This window comes from Pleurodeles waltl, chromosome 10 (assembly GCF_031143425.1).
Source record: "Pleurodeles waltl isolate 20211129_DDA chromosome 10, aPleWal1.hap1.20221129, whole genome shotgun sequence".
Taxonomy (NCBI): Eukaryota; Metazoa; Chordata; class Amphibia; order Caudata; family Salamandridae; genus Pleurodeles; species Pleurodeles waltl.
The window spans coordinates 804,945,620-804,963,839 of NC_090449.1; the positions used below are offsets into that span (position 1 = coordinate 804,945,620).

The 18,220-nt window shown below is 43.9% G+C and overlaps 1 protein-coding gene across 1 annotated transcript in view; it reads right to left on the minus strand.

The window, feature by feature from the left end:
- The window catches only part of DNAH11 (dynein axonemal heavy chain 11), a 2,866,633-nt gene that overhangs the window by 2,223,332 nt on the left and 625,081 nt on the right, over positions 1 to 18,220 (minus strand). Inside the window, exon 11 of the mRNA XM_069211469.1 lies at positions 5,353 to 5,477. Within this exon, the coding sequence (XP_069067570.1) occupies positions 5,353 to 5,477 (125 nt within the window). The remainder of the gene's footprint in view (positions 1 to 5,352; positions 5,478 to 18,220) is intronic.

Below are 18,220 nucleotides of genomic sequence, written 5' to 3' on the forward strand. Positions count from 1 at the left end.
TCAGGTGTTACACATACCCAGACAGCATCCATGTTCCAGAAGGATAGAGGGAAGGAACCGGTTGCAGGAATTTGCAGACTAATTTAAAAACACAGGAAAGACCAGCATGCAACTCTTCCTGCCAACTGACAAATTAAAAAGTCCTGTGAATATATTCTGTTGCTGCCACCGGCACTATCAGGGATCAATAACACAGTGCTTTAAAAACAACTGCAGTCAATATTTTGTTGTATTGCTCAAATAGACTATCATTATTCCTTGACTACAATCCGAAGAAACATTACCCTGAATGTCTGGAGTCTGTCATTACCAAATATGTATTGGTTTTTCAAGGCAACGTAGTCTGCACAAGCAATTAAGTAACATTATGTAGGAAAGTACCATCTTCCTGGCATGTTACCCCCATATTTCACTGTATATATGTTGTTTTTGTCTATGTGTCACTGGGACCCTGCCAGACAGGGCCCCAGTGCTCATAAGTATGTGCCCTGTGTGTGTTCCCTGTGTGATGCCTAACTGTCTCACTGAGGCTCTGCTAACCAGAACCTCAGTGGTTATGCTCTCTCTGCTTTCCAAATTTGTCACTAACAGGCTAGTGACTAAATTTACATTGGCATACTGGTACACCCATATAATTCCCAAGTATATGGTACTGAGGTACCCAGGGTATTAGGGTTCCAGGAGATCCCTATGGGCTGCAGCATTTCTTTTGCCACCCATAGGGAGCACTGACCATTCTTACACAGGCCTGCCAGTGCAGCCTGAGTGAAATAAAGTCCTCATTATTTCACAGCCATTTACCACTGCACTTATGTAACTTATAAGTCACCTATATGTCTAACCTTCACCTTGTGAAGGTTGGGTGCAAAGTTACTTAGGGTGTGGGCACCATGGCACTAGCCAAGGTGCCCCCACATCATTCAGGGCAAATTCCCCGGACTTTGTGAGTGCGGGGACACCATTACACGCGTGCACTGCACATAGGTCACTACCTATGTATGGCGTCACAATGGTAACTCTGAACATGGCCATGAAATATGTCTAAGATCATGGAATTGTCCCCCAATGCCATTCTGGCATTGGGGGGACAATTCCATGATCCCCCGGGTCTCTAGCATAGTACCAGGGTACTGCCAAACTGCCTTTCCGGGGTCTCCACTGCAGCTGCTGCTGCTGCCAAACCCTCAGACAGGTTTCTGCCCTCCTGGGGTCCAGACAGCCCTGGCCCAGGAAGGCAGAACAAAGGACTTCCTCTGAGAGAGGGTGTAACACCCTCTCCTTTTGGAAATAGGTTTGAAGGCTGGGGAGGAGTAGCCTCCCCCAGCCTCTGGAAATGCTTTGATGGGCACAGATGGTGCCCATCTCTGCATAAGCCAGTCTACACCGGTTCAGGGATCCCCCAGCCCTGCTCTGGCGCGGAACTGGACAAAGGAAAGGGGAGTGACCACTCCCCTGACCTGCACCTCCTAGGGGAGGTGCCCAGAGCTCCTCCAGTGTGTCCCAGACCTCTGCCATCTTGGAAACAGAGGTGTCTGTGGAACACTGGACTGCTCTGAGTGGCCAGTGCCAGCAGGTGACGTCAGAGGCTCCTTCTGATAGGCTCTTACCTCTCTTGGTAGCCAATCCTCCTTCCTAGGTAGCCAAACCGCCTTTTCTGGCTATTTAGGGTCTCTGCTTTGGGGATCTCACCAGATAACGAATGCAAGAGCTCACCAGAGTTCCTCTGCATCTCCCTCTTCACCTTCTGCCAAAGGATCGACCGCTGACTGCTCAGGACGCCTGCAAAACCGCAACAAAGTAGCAAGACTACTACTAGCAACCTTGTATCGCTTCATCCTGCCGGCTTTCTCAACTGTTTCCAGGCGGTGTATGCTCTGGGGGTAGCCTGCCTCCTCTCTGCACCAGGAGCTCTGAATAAATCTCCCATGGGTCGACGGAATCTTCCCCCTGCAACCGCAGGCAACAAAAGACTGCATCACCGGTCCTCTGGGTCCCCTCTCAGCACGAGCGTGGTGGTCCCTGGAACTCAGAAACTCTGTCCAAGTGACTCCCACAGTCCAGTGACTCTTCAGTCCAGGTTTGGTGGAGGTAAGTCCTTGCCTCCCCACGCTAGACTGCATTGCTGGGTACGGCGTAATTTACAGCTGCTCCAGCTCCTGTGCACTCTTCCAGGATGTCCTTCATGCACAGCCAAGCCTGGGTCCCCGACACTCTAACCTGCAGTGCACAACCTTCTGAGTTGTCCTCCGGCGTCGTGGGACTCCCTTTTGTGACTTCGGGTGGACTCCGGTTCACTTATCTTCTAAGTGCCTGTTCAGGTACTTCTGCAGGTGCTGCCTGCTTTTGTGAGGGCTCCCTGACTTGCTGGGCTCCCCCTCTGTCTCCTCATCCAAGTGGCAACATCCTGGTCCCTCCTGGGCCACAGCAGCATCCAAAAACCCTAACCGCAACCCTTGCAGCTAGCAAGGCTGGTTTGCAGTCATTCTGCTTGGGAACACCTCTGCAAGCTTCTTCACGACATGGGACATCCATCCTCCAAAGGGGAAGTTCCTAGTCCTCTTCGTTCTTGCATAACACCAAGCTTCTTCCAACAGATGGCAGCTTCCTTGCACCCTCAGCTGGCATTTCTTGGGCTCCTGCCCACTCTTGACACTGTCGCGACTCTTGGACTTGGTCCCCTTGTCTTACAGGTACTCGGGTCTGGAAATCGCTGGTGTTTGTTCTTTCTGCAGAATCCCCCTATCATGACTTCTGTGCTCTCTGGGGGTAGTAGGTGCACTTTACACCTACCTTTCAGGGTCTTGGGGTGGGCTATTTTTCTGACCCTCACTGTTTTCTTACAGTCCCAGCGACTCCGTACAAGCTCACATAGGTTTGGGGTCCATTCGTGGTTTTCATTCCACTTTTGGAGTATATGGTTTGTGTTGCCCCTATTCCCATGTGCTCCTATTGCAATCTACTGTAACTTTACATTGCTTGCATTACTTCCTTTTGCTATTTCCTGCATAATTTTGGTTTGTGTACATATATCTTGTGTATATTTCTCATCCTCATTCTGAGGGTACTCACTAAGATACTTTTGGCATATTGTCATAAAAATAAAGTACCTTTATTTTTAGTATATCTGTGTTTTCTTATGATATTGTGCATATGACACCAGTGGTATAGTAGGAGCTTTACATGTCTCCTAGTTCAGCCTAAGCTGCTTTGCCATAGCTACCTTCTATCAGCCTAAGCTGCTAGAAACACCTCTTCTACACTAATAAGGGATAACTGGACCTGGCACAAGGTGTAAGTACCTCTGGTACCCACTGCAAGCCAGGCCAGACTCCTACACATTAGCACAGATAAAATTGTGGCAGAATCACGGTTTATTGTTCATTTAATGACAGACATCAAAAGCAGGACTAATACGCAAATAAACAATAAAAGTATGCATTTTCTACTTTTGTATGACTTAGGGAACCTCTTGGTGCAAGCCAAACCTATCTTGTCATAACTGGCTGCCAAGCAGAATACTTGGAAGAGGAAGTCTGTCCGATTTTTAAACCTTTTTCCTAAAACCTGGTAATTTCCTCGAGTCTCACACAGGAGCACATCTCTGTCAAGGTGCTACTCTCAGCGTTGCTCCTCTCCTACTTTTGAGCTTGGCAGGAAGAGAAATGCTTGGGTTTTCTATGTGATTATGGTGCCAACAGTTGGTAACCTGGTTAAAGTACATTTTGGAAAAATGGAAATCAGTGGCAAGCGAAATGCAGTTTTGGCTACCTGTATTTTGATTGCACGTATTTTCCGACTGTATAAAAACCAACCACAACCATACATTTTCGACATCCAATCAAAATGTATACTGGTGGGTGTCTGACCACTCTCTTTGGTTGGATGGCACTAAAATGAAGTTATTCAGATTTTTACAATTTCTTCCACAAAAAAAGGTAATTCTACCACACAAAGGAATATATCCCTGCCAAGGTTTGAGCCCCAGATGTGTTACTCTGTGTCTTCCAAGCAAAGGGGTGCCAGATTTATATGTGTTTTCTATGGGTTCGTGATGGGGAAAAATGCAAACACCACCCAGCTTCTGGTTGAGACACAGATCTGTGTCTCTGTAATCCAGAAAGGAGCCAGTCTCAGTTGGGATGTTTTGCCAGCCTAAGAAAAAATACAAACAAGATACGGCTCCTTTCTGGGGTACTCAATTGAGCATCTACGCCTGAGAAAGGAGTATTACGCTTTTGTGATTTTTTTCTTAGGTGGAAAAAATATCCAAACAGTAACAGTGTTTTGCTCTTTGATGGGCACAGTCACAGAGATCCTAGGTTTCACAATGCTTCTCTTCCCCACCTCCAGGTCAAGTCTTCTATTGGTGTGGTAGGAGTGGTGATGAAAGAGGGTGAGAAGAGCTCCCTCCCCCAACTGAAATAAAGTGTCAGGGGCAGGTGGGCCTGGTCAGGAAAGAGACTGGGTCAATAATATCCAACCAACCGGATCTCTGAATTGGCCTAGGAAAGGGTAGGAAACCTCTCCATGCTCCTCTAATGTGTTTGTGTAGTCACTAGACAATGAGCTTTGCCTGCATATCCACAGTTTGCTTTGTAAACTTCAGTGAGACTTCTGCCTCACAGTATCATAGACATATATCCTGCTCTTCGATCCCTTCACTCCGTTTTAGTAACGAAAATACTAAATAATCTGCACTACTATGGCCAAGTGGACAAACTACTGCTCAACACCGTATCAACGTCTAGGTGCCACAACTTCTCTCTTACTGGCCATGCTTTTTTTTTAAAGCATTTGTAGTAAAACAATGACTTTCTATTTTTGTTGTTCTCACGTTGCATTTATTGCTGGAGGATATATGTTTCATATCAGAAAACCAAGCTCTAGGAAATCATTAAAACCCTATCTGTTATCCTCAACTTAGATTTAGGCATAGCTGCTGTTATCATAAAAAAGAATTGCATCAAGGACCATATTCAGATCAACCTCAATCCTTTCCAATCAATTGAGTAGTGCTCTGAAAGGCACATACTCAGACACCTACCTGACTATAACAGCCTGCCACATGGACCAGCACCCAACAAAAAAAAGGTATATGTACTCATGAAACATAACTAACCACTCATGTTACAAATATACATCTCCCCATGACCTTGAAAGATGCAGCTATCCAAAGAATGGCCTCCAACAAGGGACAGCCCTCAATGGCAAGGCGCCAGAAATAATACCAAGCATTACCACTGTTTTTTAAAAAAAACTCTGTTATAATAACAGGTTATTAAAAAGAATGTGAAGAAAAATACATTTCATCTGTCATAAAGCAGATTTTTTTTTTTCAAGCTAACAACTTACGAGTGATGAATATATGTGAAATTCGACCAAAACTTCTGTATCCATTGCTTCAACTCTTGTGCCCATTTCAGGTTTCCAGAGATCGGTGGCATGTTTCTATTGACTACTTCGTTTTGTTGTTTTACCTGTTTTATAAAGGGTGTATTAAGAAACAATATTTGTGATAACTGACATAATACAGGTGTTCTCTTTGTTGCAAAAATTATTTTCACTCCCGTTTTGAGGCACAGTGTAAAGGCGTCCACCCGCATTGTTGTAAACACCTAAATCTTTAGCTTTGGCTGAGCAACAATTTTGAGCTGCACTGCATCATGCCCCAAACCTAATGTGCTTCTTTAGATTTATCAGTCTGTTGCCTAAGTTCAAATCGCACTGTTAACAAGACAGATGGCTAACAGGCTGTACTGTCGTCCAGTATGTACTTGAAACTTGGTTTAAACGTTCACAGACATGGTACATTTGCTGCCACAAACAATGACGTGTTCCACGTTTAAATTAGACTATAGAGAACTAATGACTTCCAAAGCCGCTATAGTTTCTAGCAAAATGCTAAGACTTGCTAGAAAAACAAGAAACAGCAGGCATAAAGGTCCGTGTTTTAGACAACCTCCTTCATTAATGAATATGAAAATTCTATTTCCTGCTGGAAGAGGATACATTTAAACCTTTTGTAGGTGTGTGCAATTTGTGCAATAGCTATCAAATCTGAATTATTTGGCAATATATCTTTACTATTTGTTTTAGAAGAGGTTCTGAAATTCTGCAATTCAGCCAATATAGAACACTTACCTTGGTCTGCCTAGGCTCTCATTGAGGTACAGAACAGGCATACTTATTGTAAATGGACCCTTATGTGATGATCTCAGTGCACGTTCCCATAGTTACGATCTGGGATATCCATCACCATATTTTTTCCTGTTTGCAGGGAACACGTTGACCTTGCTGCCCAATTTTGAGGTTTATTACACTGCTTACCAGATGGATCTCTTCAAGAACAATTGGGAATCTGGAGAAGGGTTAGGGGGTGTATTTCCAAACATCGAAATCGTTTAATAATTTGGATTTTTTTTTAAAGTAGCCCCTATGACTTCGTGGTCGTTCTGGGATAGGTGCACCCAAGCAAGCCTCTTTGTTGTAAAATTTCTGTTGAACGTGACTAACAGAGTTAGATAAGCAAACACTACCACTTACTCCTGGGATGGCTGATGCACTCTGCCTGCTGTTTTGCCATTGTTGACTTCTATGTGCTGTTTTTCTATGCTTGTCTGTTGTGGAAGAATCAAAAGCTTGTTGAGTTTTGTGACTTGATAGAAGTGGTCAAGCAACTAGGCCAGAGAAGTTCGAAAATGCACAGGTTTATTATCTCGAGCCCCGCATGCCCTTGTCCTGATGCCTGGTTGTGTACTAGAGAAGGAGGTTACCTACTCGTTTATTTTTTAGGAACAGCTGTCATTCTATTACATTACCTGTCTTTTACACTGTCTGCTGGCAGGTAGCAACGTAACTTCTGTAACAATTTATTTCAAAACAGAAGTGATGCTATTTTCTGGTTACAGGTCAGTTGTGAGGTCATCACACAATTTTTAGATAAATTCGATTTTTTTTTTATAAAGTTGTTGCATGCATTCATGTATTAAAACATTTTCAGCATTGAATTAAGAAAGTTACTTCTAAGCTTCGTCTCACACTGTTTGACCAGCTTTCGAAATTTGTAGATGTTAATAAAATCTTATTACATTCATCACAGGAGAGCTTCAGAGGAGCTTGTAATACTCAACGTATCGTCACAGAAATATCTGATGAGTTGAGAAAGGACACGAATTTAAATAGATGAGCTGTGCTGATATTATTATACTGATCAGCTGCATTTGATACCGTGTTCCACCAAATGCTTCGAGTGAAAGCAGGTTCTGAAGGTTAGTGGTACGGCGTTAAAATGATTTCACAGTTTTTTGTCAGGTAGCACTACATTGTGTCTCAATTTTCAAACAGCATGTGGCATCTCCTAGGGATCAGTACATCCCCCTATTGTATTGTATTCAATCTTTAGGTACTACTCCAGGCTTTGCCGATCTGTTTCCTTGATTATGTACACCAGTGATAACCTGAATCTCTTTAAAAATGAGTGATTTAAACCAATTCATTGAAAAATTTAAATCGAGTCTTCTGAATGCTCAGTACTGGTTAGTTCACAGTATGCAATTGTTAAATGGGGACAAGACGGAGATATTGTTACTTTATAGACAAAATCAAATATCTGGGTATGATTTTTGGCCGCCCTCACTGGGAGCAAAACATCTTCCACCTCAAAGGTTAAGAAACGTAAGAGTAATTCTGGATTCAAAACTTCAGTTAGACACGCGAATTGGGGCAGTGATAAAAACCTGTTTTACGTCCTATGATTCTTTAAGAAAATCTTGACTTATTTAGGACCATATGTATTAACACAATTTCCCATGTACACAAAATGAGTAAAACCCTTTGATACATCTGGCCATTAATCTTCCCCAAAAAAACTCAAACTGCGAATGCATTTCTCTCCGACATACTTGATTATCGTAATGCATTGTACTGTCTTTCGAAGTAATTGCTTAGGAAATTGCAAATAATCCAGAATGCTCCAGTCAGGGAAATGCTGAATTTAAGAACATCTGACTCCGCTTTGGCAGATTTAAAGATATTTCACTGACTGCCATAGCAGACAGAGTGAAATTCAAGAAGATTTCCCTTGTCCATAAAACTGTTTATGACAGTAAAACAAGTCCACTACAAGACCTACCATCTCCGATCATTCACAACTAATGTTAGAATTGACTGGGATAGGGCTGTTAGCATATTTAAACGGACCTTCTTAGGGGGCAGATCATTTTCCATCCTGGCAGTGAAGTTGTGGAATTTACTTCCATTAGAACTTAGTAAAGTATACGAAAGTGGGTTACTGGCTGAAGGGGTGAAACCCTTCTCAAGCAGCAACCACAATTCTTCTTAGAGTGAATTAGTCAAGTTAAACTCAGTGGCAATGCATAAAGTATGTGTGCAACACTTCAAACAGCAACACAGTGAAAGCACAGCACAAAATGATGTCACAACAGATTTAGAAAAATGGAGAAATAAAAAAAAAATGAAATAAAACCAAAATAACAAGAATCCAATCAGCAGAACCAGAGATGCGCAGGTTTAATTTTTTTTTTTAGTAAAAATAGAGGCAAAAGGCACAAAGCGCCAACTGTGAATTTCACTTCGCGCTAGACAGGAACAAAGTCACAAGTTCAGGCAACCACGATGGAGCATCAGCTGGGTATAGGGACCCAATAAGACTCACTGAAAAAAGTTCTTTAAATTCTGGTTTGCAGAGAACTAATGGTCTGCATCGAAGATGCGTCGAGCAGTCAAAGAGATACAATGGTTCTGAGATGCAAAACTTTGTGGAGCGAGGTACTGCGTCACCATCAAAGATTCCCATCAGCAAGAGCTTGAGATGCACAGTCCGGCATCAAGGATGCATCATGCCGTTGGGGGCCTGTGTCAGTTCTTAGGAGTTTGGAAGCGGAGAGATGGAGTCTGGTGTCATTGCCAAGGCTGCTGTCGACGAGGAATACAAGGGCCTGCACTAAGGATGTGTCATGCAGCAGTGGTTCCGATGAGGTGACAGGCTTTGACGCAGGTCTTTGTGTCGGTTCTGACCCAGAAGTTTCTGGTCAGGGTTACCCTGTGCAGGACAGGAGATGTGTCAGTTCCGCTGGATCCAAAGAGGCTGGCAAAGCATCTTAGGACCAGCTGCAAGGGTCCAAGACTGGTGTGGCACCACCTGGCTGAGTAGACACACATGAAGAAGCAATATATGCTGGTTGTGATGGGGCCAGGATGATGAGTTCACTACCAAGATGGGAAAGAAAGCATTGGAGAACTGCAGAAGCACTGCAGCATCCCCAAAGAGACCCCAGGGAGTGTATTGAAAATACTGACCCTATGTTTGAAGAGCCATTGGAAATACAACCTACCTGTGATTATATTCCTATGATAAGCACTCCAGAGGTTGGAACTTGAGCTCTGTAGTTTTGAGATGCTTTATTGAAAACTGTTCTTCATGGTAGTTAGGCACTCCTTTCCTTCAGAATATTATGCAACATGAATCTAAGCAATGCTTTATTCACAGATGTCAACAATGCTTTGCTGAAAGGGTTGTTAATGCTGACAGTAATCTACATTCCTAAAAGGCTGCCATGTTCTACTAATGATGTTGCAGCCACCTTATTGCAACTCCACGAAGTGAACGTTGGGTGGCCAAAAGGGTAATGAGGAGCACAAGGGACCCCCACCTTCTCCAAGCTCTGAAGTGGGATTACTTCACAACCCAACAGGTGTACCCGGATGATCAAGAGCAGCTCCTGCAGCAGGTTGATAGAGAGGGAAGTCAGGCGACCACTCCATAAAGCAATTCCAGGAAGAGACCCACAATGATAGCCGGAGGGTAAGGCTGGCCACAAAAAAGCTGCAAGGGGCAATCAGAGAGCTCAATAAAACCTGCATCGAGATCAGGGATCCGATCTCCTCTGCAGAAGGCTGGGCTGCAGTTTCAGAGGTGGACGTTGGGGAGATAGAGGGCCAAACTGAAGTATACAAGTCTCAGCTAACTGACATACTCTGGAAAATAGAAGATTTTGAGAAGAGGCAAATACGAAACAACCTGAGGTTTCCGGGTTGTGCACAAGAATTGGAAAGTAGTGATATCAGATCCTTCATGCTGAATATCATCAAGTGGGCCCACTAGGAACCTTCTGCAAGGAATTGGGACCTAGATGTGCAGCGAGTTCATCGGTTCCCATTGAAGCTTAAGAAGCAGCCCAGATATAGATCTGAAAGACCCAGAGCCATCGTGGTTTATTTTGGTAATTTCTTATTATGGCAGGCAATCTTTGAAAAAGCTCGGCTGAATGCTATACGCAGCTTTAATGGGCAAACTTATTTTTGTGAAGCCTGACCTATGCCACACTACAGTCAAGAGAAGATTGTGGCTCAGGCAGCTCATTAAACCTTTTCAGGATGCAGGAGGGAGGCCTTTCTGTTGAGTCCTGCTCGGTTGAAGGTAAATGTAGAAGGCAAATGCAGGTTCTTCATGTCAGAGGTAAATTCTTAAATGACCTGTCTAAGATGTAATTGAGATGCACATTTTTTTCTCCTTGACGTATCTTGATGTCCCTCTGTGATCATTGATGCTGTTTATGGATTCTGTTCTCCCAGGCCCTTTTGACTTTTTTTTTCTTGCTTTTAATATGGATTTGAGGATGCCATGTTCTATTAATAATGTTGTGAGCACCTTTTTCAAATGCCTCGTTGCTAATAATGAGTGCAGAAGGGGATGGTATGCTTTATTGCTGATAATGCAGGCATGTCTTACTTTACTACTGACGATGTGGGCACATGCTTGCAAAGTTTGACCATTCATAATAAGTGCAGAGGGATTATGGTTACTGGTGTCAGTAACGGAATGAAGTATTACCATAACATGTAATTCCAATCTTGAAATGGAACAACCTTGACCTAATGTAAACTGACATCCCCATATATGGTTATGTGCTGTATTGGGGAAAGCCCCACACTTCTGCACCCAGAGATGAAGATCAGGAGGAAGTTTGGGGCAGGGAACCAGGAGAACCAGCTCTCTCTGGATTTCACCACTTTGGAGGTGAAGCAGCCTGCTGTAACTATCCCCGGTATGTAGAGCTCTCCACCATATATAAAAGTAGCCCAGGATCATCAAGATTATCCCAACATGGCCAGCGTTATGGCTTCTTGAAGATTGGCAACCTTTGACCTCTTTGGACCACAAAGCGCACATAGCTGCACCGCCGTTTCATAAATTACCCCCAGGGTGGGCCAGGGCCCTTGGATCGGTGCAGGAGGAATTATATTTAATTTAAAGAAACTAGGGGGAAGATTTACAAAGCTGTTACCCAGCGCAGCACAGCAATTAAAAATGATGCCCTGCTTTACAGGGAGGGAGCATGAAAGCACCATATCTACAAAGATATGGCACTCTCCTCCCCTCTCTTCACCACCTTTGCTGATTTAATCTGCCATGCACCAAGCACACATCTTTGCGCCATAGAGCATGGGTGTGTGTATAAATCTAGCATAGGTTTTGTACTGGAAAGTTGCCCTAGCAGCACAAAATACTATGCTTAGACACACTTCAAAAAATTTCTATGCATGCTGCTCAGTGCAGCAGGCATGCAAAGTCTTAAAAGAAAGGAGAAATCAAAACATTTCCCCTTTTAATGCCTGCTTTTGAATGACGTTAACTTTTGGTGCAAAACCATATCTACTATTGTTTGTAAATACAGTTTTATGTCAAAAGGCATGGGTGGTTGCATGGGGAAGCCCATGTACCACCCATTTAATGCATTCTCTGTGCTCAGTAACACAAAGCAGTGCTTCTAGCTGCTTTGTGTTACTTTTAGGGTATTTTCCAGCACAAAACAATTTTTGTGCTGGAATGTAATTTAGGAAAAACATTTCGTACTGATTAGGGTCACTTTTGTGACACTACCCAGCACAAACTGTTTGTAAATCTCCCTCTCGGTGTTAACATTCAGAAATGCTATAAAACCTGTATATGTAGGCCAGTGGAATAAATATAGCACAGTTGGTGACCATGTACAGTTCTGTGATACGATCACCACAGTCAGTTTTCAAACAGTGCCATGCTAGCTTTGGGTCAATGGGAACATTATATAACTGCAAAAATAAATAAGTAAAGGTCAGTCTTTTTTTGTGTAGGTCTAGCTTGACAGTGCAGCTGTTTGCGTAAAGTACTGGTACTATTTTTAAAACATATACATAGAGAGGGATTTGGCTACACACAAGAGTAGTTGCAGTGGACAAAAGCCTCAATGATCATTGGCAAACCTGTTACCTGGGGCATAATGCTGCCCCTACCCACCATGGAAGAATATTTGTGACCTATGAGTTCTGCAGAGAATGACTGAAGCTCATGCTTGCGCAGACCCTTGTGGTTAGGTGAGGAATACCTACTGGGAATCCAGGTCGCCAGGTTGTGGGGCCCCAAAAGTACCAGAGTTTTCAAAGGGAGTGCCCTCAATCTGAGCTGGCATAAACTGGACTACAGTGCCACAAATGTGGCGTCCCTAGCGTTGAGGCAGCAGGAGCTGGGCTGTCCTTATGTCATGTAGGATGAGCAGTGCTAGCTGGAGGGGGGGGGAACACCACTGGTGCTGCATTGTGGGAGTTGTTGTCTTAATTGATTGAACTGCCAACATGACTGGAGTGCACAGCTGGACTAATTTCCAGACCCTTTCCCAAGGCTGGAAAAGTAGGTGAGGAGGTCTCAGCACACTTTTTTAGGATTGTGGGGTCGCACCGCTCACATATGACATTTCTGACAGTATCTCCCTGCTGCGTGTGCCTAGAAAACTAGAATCTCCATCTCATAATGCACTAAACCAACTGCAGGTGGGTGGCAAAGATCCTACATCAAAAACATTGGCTGATTTTGGTGTGCATCCCCACCTGATCAAATGCTTCTCTGCGTGTCCTGAACACTGCTGTTGCAGCCCATTATGGTGCTCGACCACTTCATGCTATGGACCACAGACACATAGCCTGGGAGCCCTGATTATGAGAGTCTATGGACTCTCACTAGAAAGTGTTTGTCACTCTTGAAATCCTAGCTACAGATTACAACCCTGATCCTGAACTCTTATCACACTGGGATTTCCTTGGGTGAGTCATGCTGCTCATGCTGCTGATGGGTGGTGATGAGGGGGCTTCACCAGACCCCATTTTTCAGAATGATGAACTACAGCAAGCTGGCCTGCATCTACTGAAGCACTAACTGCATGCTGCCTCCTACCACCATGGTAAGCATAGCATAGCGACAGCAGGTCAGCCTGCCAAAACTTGAAGTGTTCGACTGCCCTGAACCCCTTGGGCAGTGCATCTGCCTCCCTTACCCTTATGATACCGCTGAAACTAGACTCAATACTTAAGGTCATTGAGAATTTCTGTACCCATCTTGACATCATGGCCATCAAAGTGACTCTCCTTCACAACAATCAAAGGAAGCTTGCTGACCGTGTATCCCAGACAGCGCAGTCCATCCAGGAACTGCACCCACACGCTAACAATGCACAGAAAAAAATGATCACACTCATGGATCAGGTGCAGCAGAGAATACCTGGAAACATGGATCAAAAAAAGTATGCAACCACAAATAAGGACTTACATCTTCTCCATAAAAGAGCCCTGACGGTTCCAGGGCACAGACCCATCATGGCTGCACACCACAGCTATTGGAGGCAAAGTTAATTTATTATAAAAATCAAGGCACAACCCTACAGGAGGCCAGGTGTGTGGGACCATAGACAATTGACAATCATTAAATAATGATTTTCCCCAAGTACACTGAGGCATTTCAGAATCAAAGAGCATCATTTGCCACGTTGAAAAGTAAACTACAAAACTTGGGCCTTAAATACTCTTATTTCCAGCAAAAATTTGGATCACAGCACAAACAACTGAGACCAATTTTGAGGGTCTGTTTGTGGCATGGGACTAGGTAGAACAGTTCACTCCTTCCTCTGCCCTTCCACGACCTACAGCGGGCTTGGAGCGACCATCCCGCAGATACATGTGCAAACAACCTAACACTATCCTGGAGTGATGGCACAGAGCCACATGACCCCATTCAGAGTGCCAAGCAGAGAAGAGCCAGCACTCAGCTCTTGCAGCAGAGGAGACATTTCATATCAGTGCCAAGACAATAGACACCGACCAAGCAGACTCCTCCAGGGAGAATTACCCGACTTCTTCACAACTATTGATAATGGACTTGGAGGCCCTCCAGCTGTAACTTCCCAAACAGTAAACAAAGTGTGTGAACTCACAACAGCCACATGCAGGGTGCATCTTGAGCGCTGAGTTTGCACCCTTAGCCAACTCCTCATTGGCACAACATTACACAACCTATTCTAGTGCTCTAACACCCAATGCCTTGAATGGGATCCACTGCGCTTCAGTAGCATACACCCTCCTGTGCCCTTCATGTGGCTGTCATGACTCCTCCTGACCAAAAGCTGTGGACACCATTCAGCCCACAGCACTCAAGGCACCTGCTAATTTAGTTAAGTGTCATGTAATGTTCCCTATCTTGCCAGGGTGGTCAGCAGCAGCATTCCTATAAAAGCAGCAAATAGATCACCCCATTTAAAAGTTTTACCCTTGGCTTATTAAGTTTCAATGGGGATCTGTTTGCTTTTTGCCCCTCATGGTATTAACAGGTGAAAGGTGGGGCCCAGACACTTATTGCTAATGGCATTATGAGTGAGCAAGTATCTATATTTCACCTTGAAGCATTTCGCAGTATGGAAAGGCACGTGTTCTCAACAATGTTCTCAGCATTAGTCAAAGGCACCTTAATCTGGAATGAGGCCTGGGTCTTTTCAAGCCACCTTGCCCAGTCCAGCCTGAACTGCCAGGCCAGGTTCTCCCTGGGCCAGAAACAAGCATCCTGGGATGGCTTTTGGGGGTATCACCCTTCATCAGGCATGCTAGCTTGAATTCAGTGGCACAGCGAGCAAGGGACCCAAGTCTGGGCATACCCTGGCCAACAGTGATGCTAAGTCGCCCTAAGTGGGCCGAGTATGCCCAGATGTGGGTCCCATTGTCACTGTGCTAATGGATTCAAGCTAGCCTGGCTTACGAGGGGTGATACCCTGAAACTAGTCCCAGGATTTCTTAAGTCATGGAAACAATTGTAATCATATTTTTCAAATTTTTCTCTCATTCAATTAAAACAAACGACAATAGACATGAGGTTGGCTGGGACATCTAATGTACAGCCTTACAAACAGAACAGCTATAACACAGGGATTATTGTCAAAACTGACAGGCAGCCAAAGGTGTGAGAGCAAATCCACCTGATCTGACAGCAGGGTCAACGGGGACAGTGTTTTACCTGTCTCCAACGTAGCATGTTTGCACAGCGCCACCATCTTCACATTTAGCTGTAATGATGAACTGTCAGGAAATTACATGCTCAACAGGAGAAGGAGAGGGATGAAGTGCCACAAAAAAGGACTAATGCCACTACAATAGTAAAGGTAGAGCACCAGTCTTTTCCTTGCCTGGGCATACCAGATGGTCTAGTTGGTAGGCGGTTGTCAGTGGCCACTCGCCAATTGTGAAAATTGCAGGTGTTGTCATGTCCAAAACGAGAGCCTCATAGGTGACGGACACTTTGGGCCTCCTTTTTAGAGGAGGGTCAACTCCTGTATGACAGGTCTGCTGAATCACACAACCCTTAAAAGAGAGAGCAGGATGTCTAGACAATTCTCAAGCATCCATTGTCTGGTTGCTGAAACACCCTGCTTTTGGCCTACCAGACTTCTTTCTCTGGGATTTATGTATAACACTTAGGGTGCACTTGAAAGGAAGGGAACAGAATGCCAAGACAATTCTTATGTATACATTGTCTGGTTGCTGAAGAACCCTGGTTTTGTTTTACCAGACTTCCATTTCTGAGTTTATTGTGGGACCAGTGGCTGCCCCAAACTGTTTTTGTGTTAGAAAAGGGAGGACACTAGGATAACCATAGCACAACACCCACTCACACCACCAGCCATAAGATTCCAATTTTAAAGTGGCTAAATACATTTGCCCCCTTGAAAATGCCCAAGGTGGATAGAGTTGGACCTATGAACTTTTACCTCATTGGCTAGTGTGTGCTAGGAGTCATTCCCACCCACTAACTAGTGCCAGGCATAAATGTGGCACCTACAGGCACCCACTTAATAAGACTGTTATACCCAAGGAAGAACAGAAGAGCAGTAGACCTGCCGTCTAATCTGAGAGGAGGCCCGAAGGACAGAACCTGCTCCCTCTTGGATCCAGGTCAAAGAAGTGGGCTCCAAGGGTCATAAGGCTGACCTTCTGTTCAAGGTATAGGGATACAACAAGCTACATGAAGACTTTTCTGTAACTGACCATATGACCAGTGGCGACTGGACTCTGCTGTTGGCCTCCGGCTGATACCCTCTGAGCCTCTAAATGCCTCTCCCTGATGTTCTTTAGTAATGTACTCTGTGGTGGAGTGGAACATAAAGGACTAAAGTCAGAAGGTAAAATATTTGACCAGGATGAACTGATTGGTGTAGCTGACTCCATCATGGTCAGTGTCAGATTGCCCCTAGGTCCTGGTCTGCTGAAACCAGAGGCACTTTAGGCTTCTTGGCCCTATACCTTCTAAAGGTTTAAAAATACTTAACTGCTGTTCCCCATATTGGATTTTCGTCATTTGGTGCCATTTTATTTATCATGTTTTGCTCTATTGCTCTAATTCAGTTTGTGATTTTTATTGTTTTGTCCTTTGACTTCAGTACTGTTTTGGCATTGCATAAATAAATTACACAATCCTCCAAGTTCAGCCTGTCTGTTCTGTATCATAGTTACCAGGGGGGTTCAGCTCAGGTTAATTTAGTGACTTTGGTGGTTCACCTGAATAAGAGTTGCTATTATTAGTCACAGACCTCAAATAATAGTCTGATTTAAATCAGGTATCTTCAGACAACAAGATCATTGAATATCTGCACCTGTAGAAGCAGAGGAATCCCAAAGGCAAATATCCTCAGATCTCCACTTCCAGACAAAGGGAAAAGTGATAGTTTAATGTGTTTTATGCATCATTCAACTTGAAGAATGGCAGTTTGGGCGCATAATGCTGTGCACATGAAGATGTAGCTTTGCTTTCTTAAGACTGGTCTGTGAGATCTGGGTAACATTGCATAGCACCACTGCCAGTGTGCTGCCAGAAGGACATAAGGTATATAATTAAACTGATTGAATGTGAAATATTTAAAAACTTGTTTAGGCTCAATAAATCATGGAATATTTTTCTTACAGTTCAGCTCTACAAAGAGCTGACCCTGAGCCCAAATGTTTGTTCAAGCAAAGGAGATGAGTTCTTGAATTAATATTTTGAAACCATTTAGTAGCTTTTGTAGAACCTATGGCATAATCTCACCTGGATCAAAGGCATAGGCCACCTAAAGTCATGTCAGTCAGAAAGTCTGAAATACATATCATGCCAAATCTATCCACCACGGAGTTCCAGGTTAAAGGCTTTTGGAAGAGATAAGCTGCATGAATGTGGAAACAAAAGCGATGATCAATCAATGGCTTTGAAGGATTTAATTGGCTAGATGGAATAAAGCTTTACAACAATGCATTGGAGCACTTGCAACACCTGTAAGCCGTTTACTTGCATGTATAGGGCAGTTTAAGCTTGGTGGTGGGTTCCTTCATGATCCAGCGCCTGGATACCCTCAAGAGCGACGAACAGTGATCTACAAATCTACCTTACATAACATTACATTACAAGATTAGGAGGATATAGGGCCTCTTTGAGAACTGTATTCTACCCCTTCAAAAATAATGCTTTACAAGTTCTGTAAGTGTGCGGAGGGCGGGGGGGGCAAAAGTGCACCAAGCTCCTTAAGAACTAAATTACAAAAAGGTTGCTTTGACCCTCTGAAGCTTTTAAAAAGTAAATTATATTCATAAGCACATGTGGTTGTACATAAATGTTTTTATATAACTTCAGCAAGGTGTAAAAGATTGGCTTTAGTCCTTGCCTAGGAAAGCTGTATGATCAGCAGATCTATTAGAGCAAATAAGAGTGATTTTATTAGAATAAAATGCAGCCATCTCTCAGTCCAGGCTGGAGAGACCATATGATGCTTCTTGTCTTGAAAAGGGAACTCCATTTGTCTAAGGATTATAAAAATATCCCCTTTACTTGAAAAGTTATTGATTTGGAAGGCAACATCTGGAGTTTCGTCAGTGGTGAGAG